Raw genomic sequence first — 26,621 nt, 5'->3', positions numbered from 1 at the left:
AACCCAGCAATTGCAACCACCAGCTGATCGGGGCAATTAACTGTGGCAGGGCCTCTACTTGCTAGGACATACAAGAATCTGGTTTGAGCACACCTCAGACAAAGTATCTTTGGAGATCTCCCCTCAGAACCATAAACAAGAAAAGAGAGAAGACAGAACAGGTCAACCAACCATCTCAGCTATGATGGACTATGTCAATCAGTGGATTCTTCAAGGACCTCATAGTGCTTGGAGAGGCAAGATTGGCAGTGATTCATAACTATTGAAATATCAAAACTACTTGAGCAAGAACCTCAGAACATGCCTTAAATCCGGGACCTGGGGAGGGTGGGAAATTGGGTGGGCCTTCTCCCTTAATACCCCCCTTTAAACAGGAAGGAAACAATATGGAAAAAATAATAGTCTTACCCACTTTCCTTAAGCCCTTGAACCTTTTTACCCTAATTAACTATGTATAGATTATCAAAATAAAAAAAATTAAAAAAAAAGACATGCAGACAAATGACACTGGACAGCAAAGCTCTTAGCACTAGACATGTCATATCAATGCTACATGGATATGTTGCTTAAAAGAATCAGCCATCTGATTACATTTTCCTGCTTATCAAAATTAACCTGATCTTATAATTAACATCCAATCTATATCACCAGATGAAATACTTGAGTGTACATTTTTCTAAGAAATGAGTATGTCTGCTCTGAAAGCTTTTTATTTCTTGCCCCCACATCAGTTGATCTATGCCAGATTCTCAAAGAGCAATCTCCTTATGTAATTTCCTTTTTTTTCACCATAGTCACAGTTCTCTAGCTATATAATAAAAAGCATGCAAATCTGAGTTTTGCTTATGCTAACAAGTGGCTTATTTGAATAGTAGGACCAGTGTTCATTTACTTCACTGTGAATGAAGCTGCATGCAATGTTTTTCAATGTGACTTCACTAAGCTATAATTGACAGAGTCCTCCGATACGGATTGCTATACTTATGGGGTCTGATTTGTGACAACTGTGGTATCTAATTGCATCCTCAGTTCTAGATTTAGTGGCTTCCCTAGTTTTATTCTTCCAACCAACATTGAAAATGATTTTATGTGCTCTTAGCAATCAGTACATTTAATTTGGAATTTTGCTTTTCTCATCAGAATTCAAAATATAACAACAGATTTCAGACACAGTCTGCAATAGAGACTTTTTTGAGTCATGCACATCAATGAGGGATAGAGTATTTCATGTATGCCTTTTTATAGAGTATGAATATTCATATTTATACATATACTGCATACATATGTATATATACACATATGTATACTTAAATGGACTTTAGCTGTGTGCATTTAATATATATAAGTATATGTATATGCATGTATGTAATAAACACATACTCCAAAATCATTCCAAATGCTTTGGGAGGTTCATAGCAATATAAAATCATATGCTCTAAAATGTTACTTATTCACATTACCAATGTGACAATGGAATCATTATTACTTGTCATCACGTTAATTCTGAAAGATTCAAATATTAATTTCAAAAACCCTTTTTAAATTACTTGTTTTCCCTAGGATTCTGAAGAATTAGAAATATTATTTATACTGATGCTTATATTTGCATGTATTAAATCTTATTAAAAATAATGGCCATTTTTCATAGTCTATTTTTCTAGAAGAAATCTCTTTTTTTTCTAAAGATTTATTTTATTTTTATTGGAAAGGCAGATATACAGAGAGGAGAGACAGAGAGGAAGATCTTCCGTCTGAGATTCACTCCCCAAGTGAGCGCAACGATCGATGCTAATCCGAAGCCAGGAGCCTCTTCCGGGTCTCCCTCGCGGGTGCAGGGTCCCAAAGCTTTGGGCCGTCCTCTGCTGCTTTCCCGGGCCACAGGCAGGGAGCTGGAAGGGAAGCGGGGGCTGCCGGGATAGAACCGGTGCCCATATGGGATCCCGGGCGTGCAAGGCGAGGACCTTAACCACTGTTCCATCGCGCCGGGCCCCAAGAAATCTCTTTAATTTGATTGGAACCTGTGGAACTGACCAGGTATTTTTAAGGCAAAGTTCTCTCCTTGAAATGCCCCTAGGTATGTTCTCCTTTGTCAGTAAATCTGAGTGAAAAATCTCTTGTTAATATGCTAGAAATTAAACTGTTTTCCCAAAAACTAGAAAATCGAAATAAAGCAAAACAGGAAAGGAAAGTAGAGATAATTAAGACTATAGAAGACAAAAAACGTGTAATTCTGTTAAAGGGAAATCATTCCTTTGGGCTTCCAAATTGAGAATAATGCTTTTATTTTTTGTGTGTATTTTCACAAAAACAAGTAAAAGACACAAAATTAAAAAAAAGAGCAGAAGTTCAGCTTTGAAGAAAAATGACATAAAGGAACAGAGATGTGAGAGGAAGAAAGCCCATCTAGCCCTACAAAGAATCGTGGGTGAAGTGTGGAGCTCGCTGTTGCAAGCACACCTCCTGCCCAGGGTGAGTAGGCCAGGGTGCTGCAAATGCCTCTTTTGTCAGGAGACTTATGATGAGGCAGGAGATTATGAAAGCTTAGAAAGCTTCTCATCAGTATGAGAAAGCTGACCCTCCAGATACTAGGAAACCAAATAAATCACATCATGTAATTTCTTGAAGCATTCTGATTAAGATTTACTTTTTATTGAAAAGTCAGACTGTAGTTTCACAATAGGGGGAAAATAGCCTGAATTACAATTTTAGGCCTTTTCTTATTTATTTTTTCTTTACTTTGCATTTCTATTCATTATTAACAACAACAAAACTAACATTCACAGAACTGAAAATCATATCAAGAAACAATAAAATAATAGCTTGTTCTAATAATGGAACTGGAGTTTGGTAATTTATGGAGGGGTACTAAGGCATCAAAAACAGCAAAGGGAGCAGGAAAGAGGGTTTTACAAAGGATGGTACATTTTAACGATAGCTCATCATGTTACATAGCACTGATATAACCTGCCAATTCTCCTGTGGCAAAATGCATGATTACTTCCAACCTCCAGAAGTTGAGCATGACTTCTCTATGTTGAATCATTTTATGTAAATATCTTTAGATTCTCAGCTATTCATTAAGCCAAGCAATCCTCTAATATTTAATGGGAGTATGTGTATAGATAACAGAGTCATCTCAACCTTGGGTCAGGAAACTATATTCTCATGTTCTGAATATTTCCTGTTGCCTGTTTCCTCATCGTTTCCACATCTAAATAGAGTCATTAAAAAATTAAAGTTACTTAAGCTCATAGAAATCTTAGTCTTTGGCCAAGACCATGTTTTGTTGCATAATTCTGACATAATATATTGTTTTTGGCACTGATATCAATCGATTCCTAGTCTATGTAATTGTTATTCTATACAAGTATTAGCAAGAAGAATCTAGAATAAATCAGAATAATTAACATATTACAGATTATTTGTTTAAAAGATGGCAGAATGTTCAGGCAGTAACCCATGGGGTGGTCATGAGAATCATCTGGTATAACATATGTAAAGGGGCTTTCAATGATAAGCACTTTGGGTAGTAATGTCATAATCTTTGTTATTATTATGAAATAACAACTCATACACTGTGGGGAAAACAAACAACAAGAAGGCAAAAGCTCTGGTCAGATTTAATGCAAATAATAATTTTTTTTTGCATATCTAACAATTGGCACTTGGCAATGACAATACTATGTATGAAAAGAAACATACTGGGCCCAGAATATAGAAATTTGATTATACAAATATATATTATGGTGTGTGATAGGATATAAATTGATGTAAAAATATGCCTTACTTTCCCTGTTTTATTGTTTTAAAAAGCATATATGTTTGTGTTGTTGGATATTGAAGCAGAGTTGAGAAACCCTTTGGTTACGCTTCAGGAATGTTTTCACAGTATGTTACTACAGTGTTGAAGTGGATATGTTACAAGTTAAATAGCCTTTGGAAATATTTAGGGATTTACCAAAAATAACTAAACACTAATACAGATCATTCTCATAACTTCTAGTTATATATATATATTTTTGGTAGAAAGAATGGAGTGGTGTGAGTGGAACTCTGTCAAGGCTTACTACTTGGCTGATTGTGAATTTAATTTATAAAACAGTCAAGTGACTCCCATGTGTAAACAGTCCATGATGTCTTCATGGGTAATTAGGCAATGGCCTGAGGTTTCAGCTGTAGGAAGTACTATAGGAAGATAGCATATCAAGAAGATTCCTTCCCTTCCCCAGATTAATGAGTAACTGGTAAGGTGTTTGTATCTGATAGTATTTCCTTGGCTCAGTGTTTGTGACAGCCATTCTTCAAGTCAGGGAGCTACTCATGTTCAAGAATCCATGGAGTCGAAAACCCTGCCTCATGAGGACACATACCATAACTTTCAGAAATCATTGTTTAAGATTTCTGAATAGCCACCTTGAATGGTAATCTTCCCATTTCTCAGGTCACAGTTGCCATGTTACTGGCCTTCACATGAATTCCAGTTAAATTATAAAGTGCAGTATGTCGTGTTGAACCTTCAGAAACAACATGATGAGCACAATCACCCTCCACCAAATCTCAGACCAAATTACTAGAAAATTTACCAACCATTTCCGAGAACGTATAGGAGCTTGAGCATCATTGTTCTACCATCAACATCATTCACATCACCCTCATTAGCATCACAGTTGCAATATCATGGTCATGTCAAGTGTAATGACAATATCAGGGAAACCAACATCAAGACACTGTCCAGTTCGGGTGTGTAAATATAATCCTGTGGGTTTTGGCCCATTTAGCAAACACTTTCTTTTCTGTGATAAACCTATGTCCCCCATATGGTGCATGTTCGTGAAGAAAATATTCATCACATTCATCACGTCCTTGTTCATAGTAGTGGTACGGGACTTTTCTATACCCTTCTGTCCTAGAAAAGAAAAATAGAAGAAGGGGAAAAAGCATTAGATGAACACTAAAGCATTCAATTACAAGAATCCATTATGTCTCTTGTAAATGCATTTCCTTGCGAAGCTACACATGATTCTTCTCCAAGAACTCGGCTGAAAACTATTAGGTATGAAAGCTTTTAGGTAGATGTACCTGATGGTTAGTGCTCTTAAAAGATCAAATAAAACTTATACATCAGACCAATTTCAGTTAAACATACGGTCATCTTTTGCAAGAGGAAGTGGTGTATAATGGAAGCAGCTGATATTCTTACATAATTGATTTTTAAAATTTTTTCATAGTAATGTTTTGAGTTCATCTGTGCTTCACTATCCTTGTAGTTCAAATAGCAATATTCGCTCATAAAGATTGTGTCTAACAGTTAAATTTTGACAATATGATTAAAACCTTCTCTGCATTATATTGTCAATTGTAGGTAGATAAATATAATTTATTACCCTGACGAATCATTAAAGGATTGTTTTATTGTCTAAATACAAATTATCAGGGACTCTCATTGTGGTGCAGTGAGCTAATCCAAATCTCCCAATATTCCATTCTATATGAGAGCACGTTCAAACTCGGATGCTCCACTGGTTAATGTACCTGGGAAAGCAGTGGAAATGAATCAACAGCTTGACCCCCTGGCATCCACCTGGGAAACCTCAATAATGTTGAAGGCTCCTGGCTTCTGCCTGGCTCAAGCATGGCTATTGCAACCATTTGGGATGTGTACAAAAAAAATAAAAGGTCTCTTTCTCTCTGTGTGTGTGTCTCTCTATGCCTCTCTGTGTCTCCCCTTCGATCTTCCCTAGCTCTGCCTTTCAAATAAATAATTTTTAAATTCCACTGTATTCAATATACTGTGAATGAACAGTCATTTTAAACAGATATGGCAGAATACTTACTTAGTGAAATAAAATTTCTCAAAAGCCTATTTAAACTGTCAATTCCTCCCAGGTGTCAGGACATTTTATCCTTCATGATCTAATCTGACCCTTGATTCAGTGTCCATCCATCAAGCCATTAAGCTGGCAGAAATGACAGATTTGCTTTTGCAAATTAAATAGAACTAAACTTTGTTGAGCATTTCTTAGTCACAAGTCTCTGATATGTTAAGAATGAAGGGAAAAATGTCCCTCTTGACATTTGGCATTCAATTGTGGTAAATATTTTTCTTTTCATCAACCCGAAAAGTCACAATCTGATGCACTGACAATAAAATGTCATGCCAACAAAGAACACCAGGAAATAATTGTTGCTTTGTCTGTTTCTCCAATTTATGATATTAAAATGAATTGTGATATTTTGACAAGATATCAGAAGTGAAGTTGCATAAAAAAAATTTCCTGTGATCTTACTTGCAGTAGGTGTCATTTATCATCCCATAGACGTGAATGCCGTAGCAGGCATCCATGGCCAGAATGAAGGTAAACCACCCCGTGCTGAGATAAGAGCCAGACTGGACTCTGTGGGGGGGGGGGAACAGACACAAACAACGACAAAACACAGAGAAAACACACAGAACAAAAATAAATTGTGATGAGAAACTAGCAGCATTTTATCAAAAACTCAGCACTTGTTATCAGGAAAAAGCATTAAGAAAGTTGACAATCTGTCAAGGATACACACTTATTTTGAATTATCTCTGAATAATTTATAGACATGCTCTTGCTCTTACTACCTTAAGCCTCAAAGCAATGTTGTGTGCGAGAGAAGCCATATGGCAAATATCTGAAGTCAAATAATTCTGCTCCCTTCAGGTGAAAAACACTTTATTTGATTTTTCCACAAGATACAAATTAGTGTTGTGTATTAGAGGACAGGTTTTGGTAAAAGTTGCTGGAAGCCCTGATGGGAGCTGAATGATAATGGTGTTATCTTGCTTCCCTTCAGTTTCTTGAAGGTTCCTTGTGTTTCTTCGTGTAAATTGAAAGCAGAGAGGGCGATTGACTTGGCCTCTGAAAGCACTTGAAAAGTCTTCCTAAACTGCTTTGTGGCATTATGAGACAATGACTTTTATTTGCAAAAACCTTTGTGAACAGCCCAATATATGTTTACTGAACACCTACTATGTACTAACACTCTATATACCAAAAGATCAGAATTTCTGTCTTTAGGGAGGACAGAGAATTCAATTTCAGTGTAGCTATATGGTAAACATTGAGCTTTGTGAAGAGGGGAGCAACATGCCAGGGTGGGGACAGGTGGGGAACTAGAAAGAAGCTGTGTACAACACATGAGAGCAAAGTATTTCAGAAATAGGGAACCTCAGGGACAAAATGTGAACATGTATGTGATATAGGTAGGGATCAGATGGGAAGCATAACACCAGAGCGAGGAAGTGATGGGTGCAATGTGGTGCTGAATGTAGGAGTGTGCTAAATTTCAAATGTTGCAAAGGAGTATTTGCTGTAAACTTTGACCTCTGCATCTGTCTACCAAAATGACCTAGTTCATGCAAAACAGATGGTTGCCCATCTTCATAAAACTCCACAGATACATTTGGGTGGCCTCATGTATGCTGGAAGCTGTGTAGCAAGACTTTTAGAAAAGATTAAACACTGTTTTTCATCCAGTCTTGCTGGCACACTGGTGCAAAGCCAGTTCTACAAACTGACATTCAGACACGGATGGCTCTTCCCTGGGTGCAGCCTTCCAACCAGCAGTTGCTACCTAGCAATGTCCAGTATTGTAGACACACTTTCTCATACCCAAGGACTCCTGAATCCTTTGCAACTATTGCTTCTTCCTTTAAAAAAAGCCGATTTAGTGTTAAATTACAACATGCCAGCTAGCAACACCAATTACAGTAGGAGTTGATGACTGGATTTTTCAACCATTAGGTTCGTTGTTTTAAGTGACTGGTAAGGAGAGGCAGCCCAGTCACCTTCTCTCTATTCGCTTGTCACTGAGATTAAAAGCTAATACAGAAATAGCCATTCCTTTTCATGTCTTGCTTCTTGCTTTCTGAACATGAAACATTACAGAAGCTGGATCCCAATGGTCACATGAACTTTTCTCTGTGATAGGAAGTGTGGCAGCAACTGTGATGTGAGCTATGCTGAAGAACAACAGTGCTGTTTATAAGACTTAACCTGCAATGAATTCTGCAATCTGAGACCTTAAGAGGGGCAGCATAATGCAAACTGCTTGAAACACTATCTGATTCAAAAGTCCTTATTGGAAAGCAGGGAGAGACCAGAAGAGGCAAGTATCTTGATAAACTGCTCCAAAATTGAATCTAGGAATCTATTTAGGTCTTAAATCTGTGTGGTATGTTTCTACCATGCTATGTGCTCTTTCCCTTTCTGCCTGCTTCCTTGTATAACTTCATCTCCATTCCCCTTCCTTACTATCCTCTCTATCATTCGTCATTACTAGCTCATCCAGTATTCATAGAGTTCAAAATTATAATATTTGCATGTTTATGATTAAAAGAAGCAAGTTGCAATTGCTCACACACTCGTTCATCTTTTTTCCAATAAACATTTGATTGGGTCTCACGTCCAAGAAACGAGTAATGAACCTTTTCTTCAAGAGAGAATAATCTTTTGGGGTTTGGAGGCACACACTTTAAAACAATATCACTACACAGTGTAACAAAACCCAAATCCATGTGTGTCAGTGTCAGAGCGTAGCACGGAGTGCAGTGATGACACCGTGCTGTGCATCACAGCTCTGCCAGGACTGGCACATGAGGCTTCAGACAATCTGTATAGCCTCTTTTGTTCTAAATGGGATGAAAGAACAAAAGTCCTATCTGAGGATTTCTTCTATTTAAGATAAAATCATTCTTAATACTCAATCTGCAGTTACAGTTTTAATCATGGGGCACTACTATGCTCTGTCCAGGGTGAATGTTGCAATTAGAAGATACATTAATCTGTTGATCCCATTTAATGTTCGCGTGCAGGAGGAGCATGCTGTTAAATATATGAGATAAGATTTAGAAGATAATGCTCGCCTTGCAGTGGTAATGGCCAGTCACTAAACTCTCTCAGAAAGAAACCCCATCTTTCCTACGTCACACTTGTATTCACAGACAGTAGAAACAGCTGTCCAAGGCAAGGCACCAACTGAACCTAAATGTGGTTAAAATCCTCTTTCCTTTGACCTGCTCCCTTAATGAAAGGACTAAGATGACATGTAAGAATCTCTAAAATTTCAGGGAAACTTCATAATACAAAAAACATATGTAATGATTTAAGATATCTTCATTCCTTTAATTTCTTAAAGATTTTTATTTATTTTCTTGGAAAGGCAGATGTACAGAGAGGAGGAGAGACACAGATGAAGATCTTCCATCCGATGATTCACTCCCCAAGTGAGCGCAATGGCCGGTGCCACTCTGATCGGAAGCAGGAAACCAGAACTTCTTTCCAGGTGTCCCACGCGGGTGCAGGGTCCCAAGGCTTTGGGCAGTCCTCGACTGCTTTCCCAGGCCACAAGCAGGGAGCTGGATGGGAAGCGTGGCTACCAGGATTAGAACCCGCACCCATATAGGATCCTGGCACGTGCAAGGTGAGGACTTTAACCACTACGCTATCACGCTGGGCCCCATTCCTTTTATTTTCAACAAATTTTTGAAATGTTGAATATTCTGGGAGAGACAAGGACCACTACTCTGCATGCGAGTTTTTCTGACTGTCACCACTTCCTGAGAGCTCAACAGTAAATTTTGCAATGAAATTCTCATAAGGGCGGTGATTGGACATAGCATGGTAGCCTAGTAGCTAAAGCCCTCACCTTGGGTCCCATATGGGTGCAGGATGGTGTCCCAGCTGTCAGACTTCCCATTCAGCTCCCTGCTTATGTCCTGGCAAAGCAGTGGAAGAAAGCCCAAAGCCTTGGGACCCTGCACCCACGTGGAAGACCCGGAGGAAGCTCCTTGTTCTTGGCTTCAGATCAGCTCTGTTCCAGCTGCTGCGGCAGATGTAAGATCTTTCTGACTCTCCTTCATCTGTAAATCTGCCTTTCCAATAAAAATAGATAATCTTTTTAAAGGGGTGGCTGTTATCACCTGTGCTTAATATTGATATCTGGCCAAGTCCTTCCAATCTTACCAATCCAAAATGAAATTTTATTACATTTCTGATGCTTGATGCTTTACAGGCCTAACCCAATCTTTTTTCAGATAGCTCGATCATGCTAATTACCTGGAGAGCTCTTCAAATAGTGTGAATCTCATGTGTTCATATTAGAGTAGCTCATACTGCCCAAGTGCCCTGTCCCACAAAAGCCATTTAATTAGACAGTTGCATTTCCTCTCCCTGATGTCTCTAATGAATTTGATATATGTATCCCATGAGTTTTGCGATCCACTTGACATGCTGGAACTAGCATACTGATTTCTTCTCAAAATACTCCATAAAATGCTTTCAGGGAAATAATAACAATTGCTTGGTAAATTCAGGGATTCTGGTTATCTGTGTCCCTAAAGGAATTCAGTGGCCTAGATGGAGACATCCTCTGGAATTCTTGAGGCTTCACCATTTCCAGACTTCCCTGTGCTGCTAAGGGCCACACTACAAACGAAGAAGTATAAAATATACCCAAGTAGACCTTTGTAAGTGTAATGAAAACAGAACCAGAAAGACTTCATGAGATGTATATGAATTCAGCTTAGAGCCGCTTTGTGATAATAACAAATGACTTAAGTAATTTTAACAGGTCTCCTCTAGGGCCAAATGTTATCTTGTGCATTGTCACAAGACAGCAATTGTCACATGCTGTATTTTGTACCAGCTGCCTATCAACCATGGAATTTTTCATGTCTTCTGCATTCGGGATTCCATGAAAGCAATAATTATTATCCACAAATAAGCAATCAAAATTCCTGTAAGGATGATAAGAGAATGTGGCCCTGAATTCAGTATAATAGGAAAGCTTAAACTAATATAGAAAATTAACAAGCCATGCAGGGTAAAATAAAGGGAGAAGTGTTAACTCCAAGTGATCAATCATTTGTTTCCACTGGTCAGCCTCTGTGTCCCATTGCTCCTTGGTAATCAAGATACTTACAACTCGGAAACTACTTAATTTACTTGCTCATCTCTTGGAAAAATGATGCTGTCAACATTTTGATGCAGCAAATGCTTGAAGGCAAATCATTTAAAATATGATCTTTCATCCAGTTTATTACCAAATGAAAGCTACCTTGCTCCTTCATGTCTAGACCTATCCCTCGATGTCTGAAAGCCATCACATAGATATAGGAATTAGCTGTTTATCAAAATATCCCTATTTTTTTCAATCTTCATACTTTTGCCTATCAGTATCCTTTATTTGCCAGCATTTCTTTTTCATCTTCTCATTTCTGGAAACATATTGAAAAGATTTTCCTCTATCACCTGGTAAGTTGGAGCCTTCTATTGAGTGACATTTTCCTTCCAGATTATTTTGGAGGAGGAATTGAAAAAACAGAAATAGTCACTCTTCAAATAAAATGCGACTTGTGTTGCATATGCAGTCTATTCACAGGACACCGTTCATTGAAATCTCCAACCCCATTAGTTCAATGACTTGGGTTTGGAACTGAAGAAGCCTATGCTTGATGGACAACATAGAACACCTGGTGTCAATCAGATTTTCTGTTCTGACATTAATGGCATTTTGGATGATTTGGATGGTGAGATCAGCTTTTGTTCTCAGAGACTGCTCTGTATAGATCCCATTCACATGTACAAGATATACTTCTGATCTAGGTTACCTATGTCATAGAAGGCAGAATCTTTGACTCTCCAGTGCAAACTCCTGGCTAAGGGTGATCTTTGCTGAGGTTATCCTTTGTCCTAAAATGGCAGATTCATTTTATCTATAGTTGTTACTCATATCACACATTATCCCTCAGGTTTTGCTCACACAACAAGTGTCTCACTTCCTTTAGATTTGTTTACAAGTCTATCTTACACCGATCAGGTTTGACCAATTCTGCACAGTGACCTTAGTTTTTAATACAACTCTAGAAATGATAAAATTCAGTTGACCTAGACCCAAAGGTCAAATCTGACCTGCCATAAGGGACTGTAAATGACCCATGTGGTGAAGTGTCAGTTGAGGACAAGCACAAGCTGTTTAGGAGCCTCGGTTTCAGAGGATACCTCCCTTCATGAAAGATGCTTTTGAAATGCTCAAACTTTATAGCCTCAGTTCTACTATATCTTAATTGTTTCTCCCATGAACCAATGAAAGCTAACATTTGAAATGCTAACATCTCAAAGGCAGAGTAAGCATTTATCAAAGCCCAAAGTGCGATCAAGACCTTCCCAATAATGGAGGTTCATTGGCAGCTCAATATTGGCAGCAGTTTCTGAAATCTGCCACACTAGGGAGCAAAAAGGGAATTTTTAAAAAGAAGTAATCAATATTTCATGTGTAGTTGTAACACTATTGAACCTCAGTTCTCTCATCAGCATACAACCTACATTGGCAGGGTAAATAAAAATATTAAAGAAGTTTCCAGATACCTTGCTAGAAAGAAGTACCTGACAGAATATAGATCATTCAATTAAAAGCATTATTTTCTCCAATTTTTCCAAAGCTCATGGATAACGAAAGAAAGCATTTCAGCAAAAAGAGCAGGCTAGAAAAGCAGCTGATGCTTATTAGTGTTACCTAGGGATTCAATCTAATAGTTATTCTATTGTGAACATGATCAAAGTGTGGAAAAAATTATAGTTGTATCCAAATTATATATTTACCCCTAAGAAGGTAGAACATATGAAAATGCTCTGAAAGCTGGATCTATAGATAATATTGTACCTTTGTCCCATTGCCAATGAGGCACACGTAGCCCATTTTTGGTGACAGCAACGTTTTGCAATCAACTAATAGAATTCCTAGTTTTGGCTTGAATCATTTGCAAATCAATGTAAGCTTCTCAAATGGATGAAAGCATCACCCCAAGGAAGGAATTCTTAACAGAATGCACCATATGAACGGAATTCAGGCCTGAAAAACAATGAACAATGGACCACGGTACATGAAGAAAGCAGTAAATCTTAGAGGAAGATTGCACTGACATCATGATCTGCCCATGTGAAATGCCTGGGCTAATCAGTAGGCACTAGGGATGTGCAAACTATAACAAATACTTTGCCTGCTATGAAATCAAGAGTACTTGCTGACTTGTGATGAATGCAATGAAACTGTACAAAAAGGGCATAATAAGAAATGACTGTGTTCTTTTTAAAAGGTACATTTGAAAGTAAAATGGTACAGCTCCAAAAGGTATGATTTATGACTACTAGAGAAATAGAAGATCCTATTCAGAAAAATTGCTTTATTCATTCATCTCAGAAATTAAAAGCTTTTGCTTTTCCTTTGGGTTTTTGGTGACCTTTCAATTGGAAGTGTTGATTTCCGGTTTCATTCAGTTTCTTAAAAGAACTGTGGAATCTCAGAAATGGCAAGGGTAGATGATGGCAATCTCATTGCTCCATTTCATTTGCCAATGATCAGTTCTTAGCTATTCTTTGTGAATGAGTGTTGTACCTGGCATTGTATCTTTACGAAATTAGCATATTAAATTCCTAACCCAAAGCCTGATGACATTTGGGAATGAGGACTTCTGGAGATGAGAAGAGTGGGTGGTTCTGAGATGAGGTTACCTGCTTGGTTCCTTAATGATGGGATTAGCTTCCTTACCAAAAGGGGAGGACAGAAACAGAAAAGAGATTTCTCATCCTACCATGTGAGAGCCTAGCAAGAAAGCAGCCATCTGCAAGCTTGGAGGAGAGCCCTCCTAACTCCCAGTTTCCAGAACTGTAAATAAACAAATTTCTGTCATTTAAGCTATGAGATACCTTTGTACCATATGTCATGGCTGGGCAGTGGCATTATGGTGCAAACAGTTAAGTTTCACACTGAGACACTGGCACCACAGCTGAGTTTGTTCAAACTCCAGATGTTCTACTTCTGATCTGACTGTCCACTAATGTGCCTGGGAAAGTAAAGGAAGATGGTTCAAATACTTGAGCCCCTGTACCCCATTTAAGAGACCTAAAGGATTTATGGTTATGTGACTCTGGCTTTGCCCAGCTCTCCTGGAGGCCACTTAGAGAAGGAACCAACAGATTGAGGATCCATTTTCCTGTCTCTCTCTGACTTTCACATACATAAATAAATATATCTTTAAAAGAATGGAGTGTATAATGGGAACATTTAACAAAAAGCAACAGACACAGCTGTGAAGTTAGGGAAGGTCATTCGCTTCCCACTAAGAAGTAAGAACCGAGCTTGCATCTACGGACACCATGCAGAAAAAGGAGGCTGCTTCAGGCCACAGAAATGACATTTGTAGTTGAGATACAGAATCAATGGGAAGAAAGAAGAGTCCTGATATGTCCCCTAATCTAAAGCAGGCCTCAAAGTAAAATCAGTGGTTCTTACTATAATATATTGCTGGATGAACAGAGACAGGTTGTATAAGCAGCATGATTTATTTTCCTTTGTTACAATTCATTTTGAAATATTAAAGATAACTTGATGTTCTGAATATATCTTTTTTCAGATGAAGAAAATTTATGGATTTAGAGAAAAGAACTTGGAAAAAATTGGCAGAATTATGTTTTTTTTCTTCCTCATTAAATTCCTCATTAATTCGAAATTGAGAATGAATGTAAACAACATATGAGTAAGGGGAAAAACAATTAAAAATGTGTGAAGATAAAGGATGAACCTAGAAGTGCCCATCTGCGTTACAAACTAAGTTAACAAATCATGAACAAATTCATCTAATCCCCACTTCCTACCCAACAGACTTCCTCAGTACACACCTGCAGGCTCTCAACCATTTCCATTTATAAAGAGCAGTTTTTACATACACATTTCATTCAATGAAGATTTTTGATTAATGGAAATGAAAACAGATACTACTGATATTCAAAAAATGTTTAACTTCTTTCATGGCCTTTGGTCTCAGGGTGGTACATGATATCACATGCCTAATGTGTAGCCATCAAAAGATCTCTTTTCTTCCAGCTCCACCATTTACCCTCTGGGAAATCTTGTATATGTCATTTCTTCCTGGATTACAGTTTGTCTGCAACCTGACTGGCCTGTGTGCACTGATGATTTTTCATCATTGACTGCAGTTACAGAATTGCAGTTACTGTGAAACAATCTATGTTAGAGAAAGTATAAATATATGGTTGTGGTTTTATGTGCTTGTTTATCAGGTAAAGTGAAAGGAAGAAATGGAGAAAGGGAGGGGTGAGAGAAGGAGAGAGAGAGAGGGAGACAGAGAGACTAAGAAGAGAGAGATTCCTATTTGCTGAATCATTCATAAAGTGCCAGCTACAGCCTTGGGGAACAGACTGAAGCCAGGAGCACAGAACTCAAGGACTCAGTGACTTAACGATAGTCACTGTCTCTGGGAGTGTGCATTAGAAGGAAGCTGAAATCAGGTCGTGCAAGTGGAACATTGGACCTATTCACTCCAATATGGGAAGGGGGCGTCCTAACCATCAGACAAATGCCCAACCCCAGTTGTATTTTTAATACATAAAAATAATTATCACATTATTGATTTGTGTGATCACAGTCACACAATTGTTTCATTCCTCTGATAAGATATGTGCATCAACATTAAAAGACATTAAAGGATAACACCTGAAATAAAGCCAAACTCCTGAACTCACTTCTTTCCCAGGCCTGAGTCTTTTCCAGTCCTTAGTATCTATCATCTTTTAGTAAATTCCCCATTTTGGTTGGCGTTGGTAGTAGAAGACATCTGTTCTTTGAAAACAAAGGCAGATTCAACTAATTTACCTCAAATATCTTTTCCAACATAATTTAACTAATTATTAAATATGTAAGATATGACAAGGCAGTTTAATTACTACTAACATTCTCTATTTGGTCTAATTTTAACTTAATGCTTGGGTTTTTGAAAGTTCCATCTTCATACCATCTTCAGCATCCCTTAAAATCACGCCCTTCCCCAACTGATGTGATGTTGAGTATTCTGTAAGCTAGTCACTTTTTTTCTATATGACATAAAGATTCCTGTTACTGGCCAAACTTAAAAAAAATGGTAATTAAACTCTTAGCTTTGCCTTCTAGTTGGCCTTCAGCCATTTCTTCTGTACATCCTTTTTCTATGACAGAAAAAAATCGCAATGCAGTTTGAATACATCTAGACAAAAGAGCGTTTGCTTTCAGCTTACTTTTTTTTTCCCTTAGTAAACTGATCAAATGACTCATTTCCCCTTAGCTTTGATTAAGTAAAATAGTTTTGGGTTTTTTATTTTGTTTTTGTTTCCAGAAAAGCAGAAAAACTGTGGGTGTGGTAGGGTGGGTTAGAGGTATTGTGGATCTTCCATCCATTGATTCACACCCATAATGCCTGCAATAGGAAAGGCTAGGCCAGGACAAAGTCAACAGCCTGAAATTCAATCTATTCCTGGTGGGTGGCAAGGAACATGTACTGGAGACATCATCACCTATTTCCCAGGCGACCATTAGCAGGATACTGGAATAGGGAGCAGCCTGGGACTGAAATTCATTACTGTAACATGGGATACAGGTTTCCCAAGCCGTGCCTTAACTGCGTTGTGAACTACCTGCTTCATTTAGTTGTTTTTTTTTTTTTAATTTTTTTTAAACTTAACTGGAGCTTGAGTTAAACCGAATCTTTTCTTTAGAAATGGCTGTAACACAAGATCAGACTCAAGGTTGTGTTGGACAGAAATGCTTTAGAGTTCCTGTTCTTGTTCAAGATGAAAATTTACATACAAATAATTTTTAAATGACTAATAACTTCAGCAAGAATTAAAGACCACGATTTGAAGTGGCTTCACCTCAGAGAAGGAGATCAGGGATCTAAAGCATGTCACTACATTCTTCAAGACTGCTTGAATCATCACCCAAGCTGTCAGCTCCCCACGGAAATGGAGATTCAACGATGCAAATCACTTCTGTCATAAGAAAAAGGGACTAATTTTTGAGGTTACTTCCTGACCATCTGTAGTTGTTTTCACCTCTCTGAAGGAGATGAATGGCTCATTAGACCCTGAAATAAATTATGTGTAAGAGAATATTTATCAATGGGAAAAACTAAAACCACAACTCCACCTCCCCACAGCTATTAAAATCATTTTTATCCATTTCAATAAATGATGATAATTCAATTAGAAAAAAGGTTAGAAGCAGCAACTGACACAGAAGGCCTCAGGCATTCGGATTTTTAGAATTTCTAGCCTAAAGAAAAAAAACACTAAAACCTGTTATTTTCCAGTTTTAACTGACCTTGATTGACCACTTAATGCAATAGCACATTAGCAAAATGGTAGAGTGTCATCAACGTATCAAAGCAGGTGTTGATTTAGTTCTGTGAATTCAGCATATTTCTACAGGAGGAGTCTGTGTGCTTCATCAAAACACATGATGTCGAATGACTTGTTCAGAGAATCTTTCCCGAAACCCCAAAAGACAAAGGATCCTCACATATTTAATAAGCAGTGTGTTTTCTACAATACAGTACTAATCCAAGTAAATTTTATCTAAGAATTTCAGTTCTAAAAATACATTCCTTAATTTATTATTAAGATCAGGTCTGGTTTTAAAGGAGAGAAATATTCCTTTAATATCCATCTGACTTTCTCGATTGAACAAGACTCCATATTTGGCCAAATAATTTCTTTTTTGATGTTGATGTCTATCATAGTCCTGCGACTGAGCTCAGGTCATGGGTTAGGAGTGAAAGATCTGTGTGTGTGTGTGTGTGTGTGTGTGTGTGTGTGTGTGTGTGTGTGTGGTGTCTATCATCTCGGGAAAAGTTATTCTTTGCACACCTCTCCAGAAATTTGTGAACCAGAATAATTTTTTCTTTTTGCAAAATTTAATCCATTTGCATTAGGAAAAAATATGTTTTTGAAGTATCCAAAATGTTGGAAAAGGCATTTCAAAGACTATCTCCCTGAACATGGAAAAGGTTAGCCTGGAATTCAGCAAGGGTGATATTACATCAAAAAAGGACTAGAACAGAGAGCAATCTTCTCTGTGAGATGCCAGGAAAAAAATACAGAGTGGGATTCAGAAAATGTCTCTATTTGAAAACAGGTGCTAGTAATATGACAAGATTGTATCTCTTCCGATTTTGATACAATACTACAATGTTAGAAAAAGAATTCACTGTGCCCAACTATTACAGTGAATGGGGACTCAACAAAACAGTCAAGGACATTGTCAAGCTGAAGAATTTGCTTTCTTCAGTTGCTGTAGACACTCAGTGTCCATGTTTCTGATCCTTGAAATTCTAACTGAAGTAATTGCAAGGAACTGACTGAAACTGAAAGCCACAGCTTTGAGTCATTGGCTAGCGGCAGAAGACACATAGAGTTATTTGTCTACTCCTATTTTTTTTTTCAAACTCCCTTACTGGATTCTTTTCTTCCTTCGCCATTACTTCAACTGAATATTAGTGACCCAAAATCCCATAATTACAGAAAGAGAAGAAGTACTTTTTAAAGGTGTTAAATGAGGCATTGCATCTTACAAGGGCCTTACCCTGCCTAAAATAAGAAAGTAGGCTGAAGGTAGTGTCTTTCACTCATCATGAATTAGACAGAGGTAGCTGGTGAGTGAGTATGACCAATGAGATCCTTACAAGTCCACTCCTTATCACTGTGCCCTCCAACTCATGTATTCTTGGAAAGTTTTTTCTATTATTTGCCCACTCCTTAAAACATCCTTCATTAACAAGTAACTAAAATATTTCACAGATTGCAGACTCAGAGCCTTCTTCCTTCTCTGAGGGGCATGTTTTTCACCCAGTCCAAAAACAAGTGCCAGGTCCACTTCCTGGAGTCCTGTTCACATCCAGGACTCAAGGCAGTGAGTCCTCACTCAAGGCATCATTTCCTCCCAAGTCTTCGCTACCCTTTTCTGAGCATCATTTCCCTCTCACTCTTATTGATAACAGGTTCTAATTTTATTTTCCTGAGAGTACACTATGGTTGGTTTGGTCTATAGCATCTTGGTGTGAAAACCACAGCTGAAAATGGTGTTTAGGAACAGGATTTTAATAGAAGTTGAGTTGCACTTCATTTTGTGTTGAATTACTTCTGGTAGGCAAGGTATCTTGGCTAAGTTAACCATGTCTGGAGCATATAAGTACTTAACTCATCTAATTTTATTGAAAAATGTTTGCCATACAACCTGTTCCTAAGTAGAAAATTGCAATGTTCACAAATGTTCAAGGAAATATAAACATTTTTGCTAATGTCATCTCATTGATAATTAAACAGTCTTACTGATGTGGTTTATATCAAGGATATAACCTGTATTAACAGTCAGCTTAAGGAAATTTCGTTTATTTTCAGAATCAGGTTTTAAATTCTTTTTGTTTCCACTCAGTTGGCAGAAAGCTTGGCCAGCTCAGAATTGAGACATGCTCTTTACTTTTTATAACTAACAAACGGTAGCAAAAGGCAATTCACACACTATCTTCCACAGAAAGAGAACAAATGAAGATGGGTCTTTCCAAGATAGGAGTATGTGTCTCCCTAATCTATGGGATTCACAGAAGATATATCAACATCAAGAGGCTTATGCACTGGTAAATATCTCAAGTCATGTGTTAAAATGTCAACTCTACCAAACTAATTTCTGCATCTTAAATCTTCGTTATACAGCTAACTGAAAATTCAGAGCATCATTTGTATCCTAAAGTTGTACAAGAACACACTTAATGGAATTCATGACAATTGATGTCTCAGGTCACTCTACACACTCAGAGGCAAAGTTCAACTCTGCTGCTTTTGACTGTCAGCACCCACTCATTTTAAAAATGGGTTTTCCAGTTCCTCAATTGACAATGCCAGGAAAGTATCATCTGCATACATGTCTCCTGTAGAAAACCTCTTCCGATATCCTCTCAGCACAAAGCTCTTTCAGTTGTGTTAAGTCTCAAAACTGTATTAAATGACTCTGAACTTGCTAGTTTGAGTAACCCTGACCACAAGAGCAGTGGTCATTCTCCCGGGACTGGGCTGTAGTACACAACTAAAACTTACAATTTGTTAATGCTGCAAGTAGAATTGATACATCAGAATAGAGCCTGGATTTATTAAGGAGGCCTTTAAAAGTGCAAGTACTGATTTGTAATACAGTAAGGGAAGGAAAACTAAGTACTCACAACTTGATATAAATACTATTATTTCTGTTCATGGCTGAGGAGTAGATAGTGATATTAACATGCAACACCCCAGTCTGTAGATACATATAGCTCTGAGCTGATTGATTAATTAATTAAATACTTGGTAATCACAGCATCCTGTCCTCTCCATAATCCTTGGTGATCCATTAGTAACTGAGTCATGTCAACTCATTTTCCAGGTTGTCTTTCTTTGCTTCTCACTGCTACTTTAAACCTTGTAACCTGGCTCCTGCGTGGTCCTCAGGATTGTGCATCCATCCACTATAGAGCCTCTATGAGATTTATAGCCACTTATAAAAGAATTGGGTTGGTTGGTGACATCAGTGAACCTGGTCCTAGGGACATATCTTCCTCTCACAGGTTGACCCTTGCAATTCCAGCATATTATTTAAAATCACAAAATGGAAGGTGGATAAGGGAACAGCATTTTTAAGAAGTATAACACCAAAGCATTGCTATGGGAAAAATACATATTTTCACATCTCCCTGCCCAGTAATTTTTTTCGAGTCACAAGTGACTTTCTTGTGGAAACAGCCTCTATGAATTTACCAGTCAGGTGCTGGGGAAAGTACAAGCTGGGTTAGACATAAAATCAATATTGTTTGATTCAACCTCAGCGATTCATCGTGGTACATTCCCACATCATCTCTTTCAAGAAGGCAGTGCAACAGGAAAATCAGATTTTTCTCTAATCAAAGGTAAGGAATGATTTTTAGCTTTGTGATAATCAAGGAACTTCAAAGAACCAAGTGTCTGTTAAAATACTATGGCTGTTCTAATCTATATTGCAATAGACTACCAAAATATTCCTTTGATTTTTTTTTCTTTAACATACATCACTAGATAAGAAATGATATCTGATAATCAAGTTAACAGGAGCATGGAACTATCTGGAGGAAGAATCTGTGTATGAAAGAATGGGCTCTGACTTTTCCCCATGAGTCCCTTTGAAAACCAGGAAGACAACATGGAGCGGGAAGAACCACTTTCCTATGGCTTGCCATCATTTCTTCTGACATGTATTGCTGAGCTTGGGACTCACCATAAAAGAAATACTTCAGACACATATCATTATCCCAGTTTCTTCTTTTAATCTCAAATAATCCGAATGCCAGAACAGAGTGTGGGTCGAGACAGTTTCGGTCACGACAAAAGCAGTACACAACACGGAATGCCAAGGTGAGGTTGCCTGTGCCAGATGTAGCACCCAACCAGCACACTTGATAACTAGAAAGGGAGGGAGCAGAACTGGCAGTTACTCCCACTGGAGAACGTGAGCTGGGATGGGGGTAGACCAGATTAAGCAGGGCTACAGCACCTGTGCACCTCATGTGGACTAGATCAGGGAAAAACCAGGCTAGGCTGATTATTCCTACTGGTACAATCTAGAATTAGAGTGGGTGAGGGTTGTTTGGGCTTAGCCACAGCATCAGCTGGCAGAAGCTGGCACTGGGGGCTAGTTCTGTCAAGTTAAATCACAGAACCACCTGGAGAGTGCATAATCTGGTAGTGAGAGTGGCCTGCGAGGGAAATAGTGGGCTCCCCCATTTTGGGTTACCACTTCCACGGGAGGGCACGAAAACTAGGACAGGGGCTGGGGTAGCTAGACAGAGACACCCAAAAACATCCGTGAAGGCTGGATAGTTGAGCTGGTTAGATGGAACAAGGTTTTAATACCCATTGACATGTATGAGAGCTGAGTGGGATGTGGGACAGACTGGACTAGTCTGCCACCACATACTGACAAACCAGGGTAGGGGGTGGACCTGGTGGGGGTTATTGTGGACCGAATATGTGCTGGGCAGAACCAGGCTGGACTGCAAACACCCATTGGTTCCAGTAGAAGACAGGGATGGAAACAGAACCTACCCAGCAACTGCAACCACCAGCTGATCAGGACGTTGGACTGTGCCAGGCCCTGTGCTTGCCAGTACATACAGGAATCTGATCTGGGAACACCTCAGAGAAAGTTTCTTTGGGGATCCCCCAATCGAGCTTTTGGACTCAGAACGCTAAGCATCAAATGACAAAGGGCAGAACATGTCAATCAACCATCTCAGTTACATGTTGGCAATGAAAATACTGGGCAAATGGAGACTCTATGATGGACTATGTCAATCAGTGGATTCTCCAACGACCTCATCATGCTTGGAGTGGTGACAGTGGCAGCAATTCAGATCTGTTGAACTATCAAAACCACTCTGCTGGCTCTAACTTCAGATCAGAGATAGTCTCCCCAAAAAACTGATGAACTTATCTGGACCATAAGATGCTGGACTTTATGCCTGGTAGATGCTTGCAATGAAAGAATCTCAACTGAATTTGAACTGTGGTAATGCAACAAGGTGGAGGAATCCACCATGGGAGGGGGAGAGGTGGGGAGAATCCCAGTGCTTATAAAACTGTGTCACATAATTCCATGTAATCAATTAAAATATATATATATATATCATGGAAAATAATAAAATCAAGGAAACAAAAAAATTTAAAATAAACAATGTGAGTAACTTTGTAACTTATAAAGTTTTAAAAATAAAACTAAAATAGGCAATTTAGAAAAACAAAATAATACGCTCAAATTTGGTTTAAGAATTATGCTATGTGAACTCTTGTTTTGGATACAGTTACAGTTCATTTTATTTTTAGAATACCCAGAATATGAATAAACAAATAAAGCTCCTAATGAATTAGCCTATTAGAAAAAATAGGTTTGAATATTAACACGTTAATATGTACAATTGTTCACTACAATTACTACATCTTGAGAGTAAGGAAGAGGAGAATTGAAAGTTAGAACTTCAGTGCTAAAAAATATGCCAACTGAAGAGGGATGAATACCATAGACTAAATTATTGTGAAATTTTTGTGTATACTTCTAAATGTTTGCATGGAAAATGAAATTCAAGGTAATCTTCTTAGTGCATAAACATTTTAGACTTCATACATAGTCTTTCATAATATGCATTTTCCCTGAAGTTTTCGAAGATCCCTTTATGTGTATGTGTATACAGTGTTACATGTGTCTATGTGTGTATGTATCTATAGAAAAAAGATTAATTTCTACTGATTATGTCCCATGTTTTAAGTGCAAATCTAGCATATGACAACACATACATATTTATTTCACAAACACTATGCATTTAAGTTACCAACACCAAGCAAATAGCTGAGTGCTTGTTATGATCCTGGCACAACACAGAGAAGGCATCTGCTTTTTAATGTTGCATAATTCCACTGTCAGAAAAGAATGCATATGAAATCTTTCTTTTATGCCTAGTGTGATAGAAAGTTTGTGAACTATTTTGTTCATAATATGGTATTTCTCTGGATAAAGTGAGCAGTGATTCAGGGGGAATTGACCTGGCCTTGATGATTCCCTCCTTTGTGGAACAAGAGCAAGAGGTATCTGCTTCAATGCAGAGGGCATCACCTGCACCATGAACATCCTAAATGGACAGCATTCATGCATACCCCCAGCAAGGAAAAAGGAGGCACTAGAAACCACATCAAATGAAAAAGTAAGGCCACTGTGGGCAGGGCAGCAGTAGCTTTTACAAGCACGAAACTGATTAGGTCTGTGTATAGATTCATTTCTATTTTGGCTTGTTTAAAAAAATTGAAATTAAGGAAATAATTTCCCATGATAATATCTGTGCTGCATAAGTTGTTTCAGAGACCAGAAAATATGGAGCATAATCCAGTTCATAGAACCACTTCCAGTCCTACATCACATTGATACCCCAAACCTCAGAATGAGCCAAAAGGGGATAGAGACCCTTCCCAAAACAAGTGGGAGCGGCAGCACGGTGGTCTAGCAGCTAAGGTCCTTGCACACGCCCAGATCCCACATGGGTGCCAGTTTCTGTCTCAGTGGCCCCATTTCCCACCCAGCTCCGTGCTTATGACCTGGGAAAGTGCCTAGCTCCTGGCTTCAGATCGACTCAGCTCTAGCCATTGCAACTGCTTGGGGAGTGAATTAATGCATGTAAGATCTTCCTTTCTGTCTCTCCTGTTTATCTGCCTTTCCAATAAAAAATAGATATGTCTTAGAAAAGTAACACGTTTTATAATTACAGACTCAAAAATACTCAATTAAAACCCAGCCAGCAGGGCCCGGCTCGATGGCGCAGTGGTTAAGGTCCTTGCCTTGCACGCTTGGGATCCCACATGCACGCCGGTTCTAATCCCAGCAGCCCCGCTTCCCTTCCAGCTCCCTGCCTGTGGCCCGGGAAAGCAGTCGAGGACGGCCCAAAACTTTGGGACCCTGCACCCGCGTGGGAGACCCGGAAGAGGCTCCTGGCTTCGGATCGGCATAGTATCGGCCATTGCGCTCACTTGGGGAGTGAATCATCGGACGGAAGATCTTCCTCTCTGTCTCTCCTCTCTGTAAATCCACCTTTCCAATAAAAATAAAATAAATCTTAAAAAAAAAAAAAACCAGCCAGCTTATCTTTGCACTAAAGGAAAAAGCCATAATTGTTGACCGGTCACTATTTCAGCAGTGCAAGGATGATTTAATGTAATGGAATTTATTCGTATAATACTGCTCAGGCTTTTTAGATTAAAGCCTAAGTCAGTAAGATGATAATCAGTGTTATACAAGAAAGGGATAGGTCACGTTTGGAAATGATGGCTTTAGCAAAGTTAACCAAATTTCTTGACTGCTGGACTTGTCAGTGCCTTTTCATTGTTAATAAGCTAATGCATCTTGAGAAACAGTGTATTCTAGATGCCATTTCCCCCAATAATCCTGCCCTACCCACAATGGTTTGTGGACTTATCTACAAAAATTCTTATAGGGGAAACAATTCTAATAAATTTCACATTAATTTATATTGCTGTAACAGTCAAAGAGGAAAAACCACATCATTTCCTCAACCCATACCAAGAATAACTCGATAAAAATCAATATTCTATCAATGACTAGAAGAGTATGTCCTTGACACCTGACAAATAATACCTCTGTTAAAGACCAATATCACAAGTAATGGTAAAATGTTAAAGCTACATGTCATTAAAATCAGAAATGAAAAATACATATGCTATTTTTTTCTTGAACACTGGAAATTTCAGTGAATGAAATAAAGATATGTATGGGATCCTGGCACTTCCAAGTGAGTATTTAATCAATTGAGCCATCCTTCTGGGCCCGAAGAGAAGCAGAATTTTTGAAATAAGTGTACATTTGTAAAAAAAAATCATTATTAATACAATTTTGTTGACTTCTTTTCACTTTACTTGGATGGCAGAATGACAGAGAATCTTCCACCTTGCAGTCCACTTCCCAAATGTCCACAATGGCCACTTTTGTTCTGGGCAATAGCCAGAGCCAGGAAATCAAAGCAGGTCTCCCTCAGGGTGGCTGGGAACCAAGTACATTGGCTACCACCTGCTGCCTCACAAGGTGAGAAAGGGCAAAGACAGGACTTGATATGAGATGTGAATAACTCTAGCAAAACCTTAACCCCCGAGCCATTCCTGAAAATCTTATAGATGAAACAATGGGTAAGAAATAGTGTAAGAAAGCTTTAAAAATTGGAATGAGAGAATTTGATAAAATGACCGACTTCATATATAAATATATATGTATACATATGACTTTATATACATAATTTTCTTATATCCAGACTCATAGTGAGAAAATGAATGCTTTGAAATAATTCTAAACTCATCATCACAGCGAAAATCCCAAAGAAAGAATCTTAATAAAGTTCTGTGAGATTTTCAGGACTTGACTACCAATTTCAGAGAAAAATAAGACTGAATTAATCGATGCACTCAATGTGCTGATGAAAATTTCACTGGTGGAAAAATACGGAGAAATACCCTGACAAGGTAAGGGAAACCACTGGCAATATGCATTAAAAATAATAATATAAACATGTCTTTAAAATAATTGAAAAAAATACTACACACTAAAAAACAGGTGCACATACATGCACTCTTCCACCAGAGAGCTTTAGGTTGCACTTTGGCAAATACTTCCTCTTAGTGAATTATGTCACAGCTTTCTTACATCAAATATACAGATCTTCCACGACTAACTGGTCCTATCATTGGACTTCACAGTGCTTTATCACTACCTGATATGGTGGAGATTTAAAAATTTTTGTCCTTTTCATCCATCTGGGTTGCAAATTCTGTGGTTGTTATTTTTCTGGTTAATCTCTGTTTTGCCAGAATCTAGAGTAATAATAAAGTTTTATTTATTTAATGAATACTACTAAGCTTCCCTTATGTATTCTTAGTATTTCCTAAATTCATTGGATACTCATTTAGTCTTTGTGTGACTGTCATTTTCATTCATATCAGCCTATGCCTCAGATTCATATGCTGCAATGATCACATTTGACTTAGGATAGACTTGTTATTTCGTAATGAAAATGTTTGTAACAGGAAGCAAGGCATTAAAGGCATTTCTTCTTTGGGTAAAAAGGAACGTTTAGTTGGAGTCTGTCACAAGTAAAGGAAGCTCCCATTTGTATTGATTGGTGGGTTCATTTCAACATTCAAGAGAATTCTTAAAAATAA

The 26,621-nt window shown here is 38.2% G+C and overlaps 1 protein-coding gene across 1 annotated transcript in view; it reads right to left on the bottom strand.

The window, feature by feature from the left end:
- Positions 1-4,688: 4,688 nt before the first annotated feature.
- ST6GALNAC3 (ST6 N-acetylgalactosaminide alpha-2,6-sialyltransferase 3) overlaps positions 4,689-26,621 on the bottom strand; it is a 556,051-nt gene continuing 534,118 nt past the window's right edge. Inside the window, exons 4-5 of the mRNA XM_040987216.1 lie at positions 6,288-6,395; positions 4,689-4,906 (exon numbers count right to left, since the gene is read on the bottom strand). Of these exons, the coding sequence (XP_040843150.1) occupies positions 4,720-4,906; positions 6,288-6,395 (295 nt within the window). The 3' untranslated portion in view covers positions 4,689-4,719. The remainder of the gene's footprint in view (positions 4,907-6,287; positions 6,396-26,621) is intronic.

Source organism: Ochotona curzoniae, unplaced genomic scaffold (assembly GCF_017591425.1).
Source record: "Ochotona curzoniae isolate NIBS_2020 unplaced genomic scaffold, NIBS_Ocur_1.0 contig_4612, whole genome shotgun sequence".
Classification (NCBI taxonomy): domain Eukaryota; kingdom Metazoa; phylum Chordata; class Mammalia; order Lagomorpha; family Ochotonidae; genus Ochotona; species Ochotona curzoniae.
The sequence above is the reverse complement of the archived record's forward strand: the minus strand, read 5'-3'. Positions and strand labels throughout refer to the sequence as shown.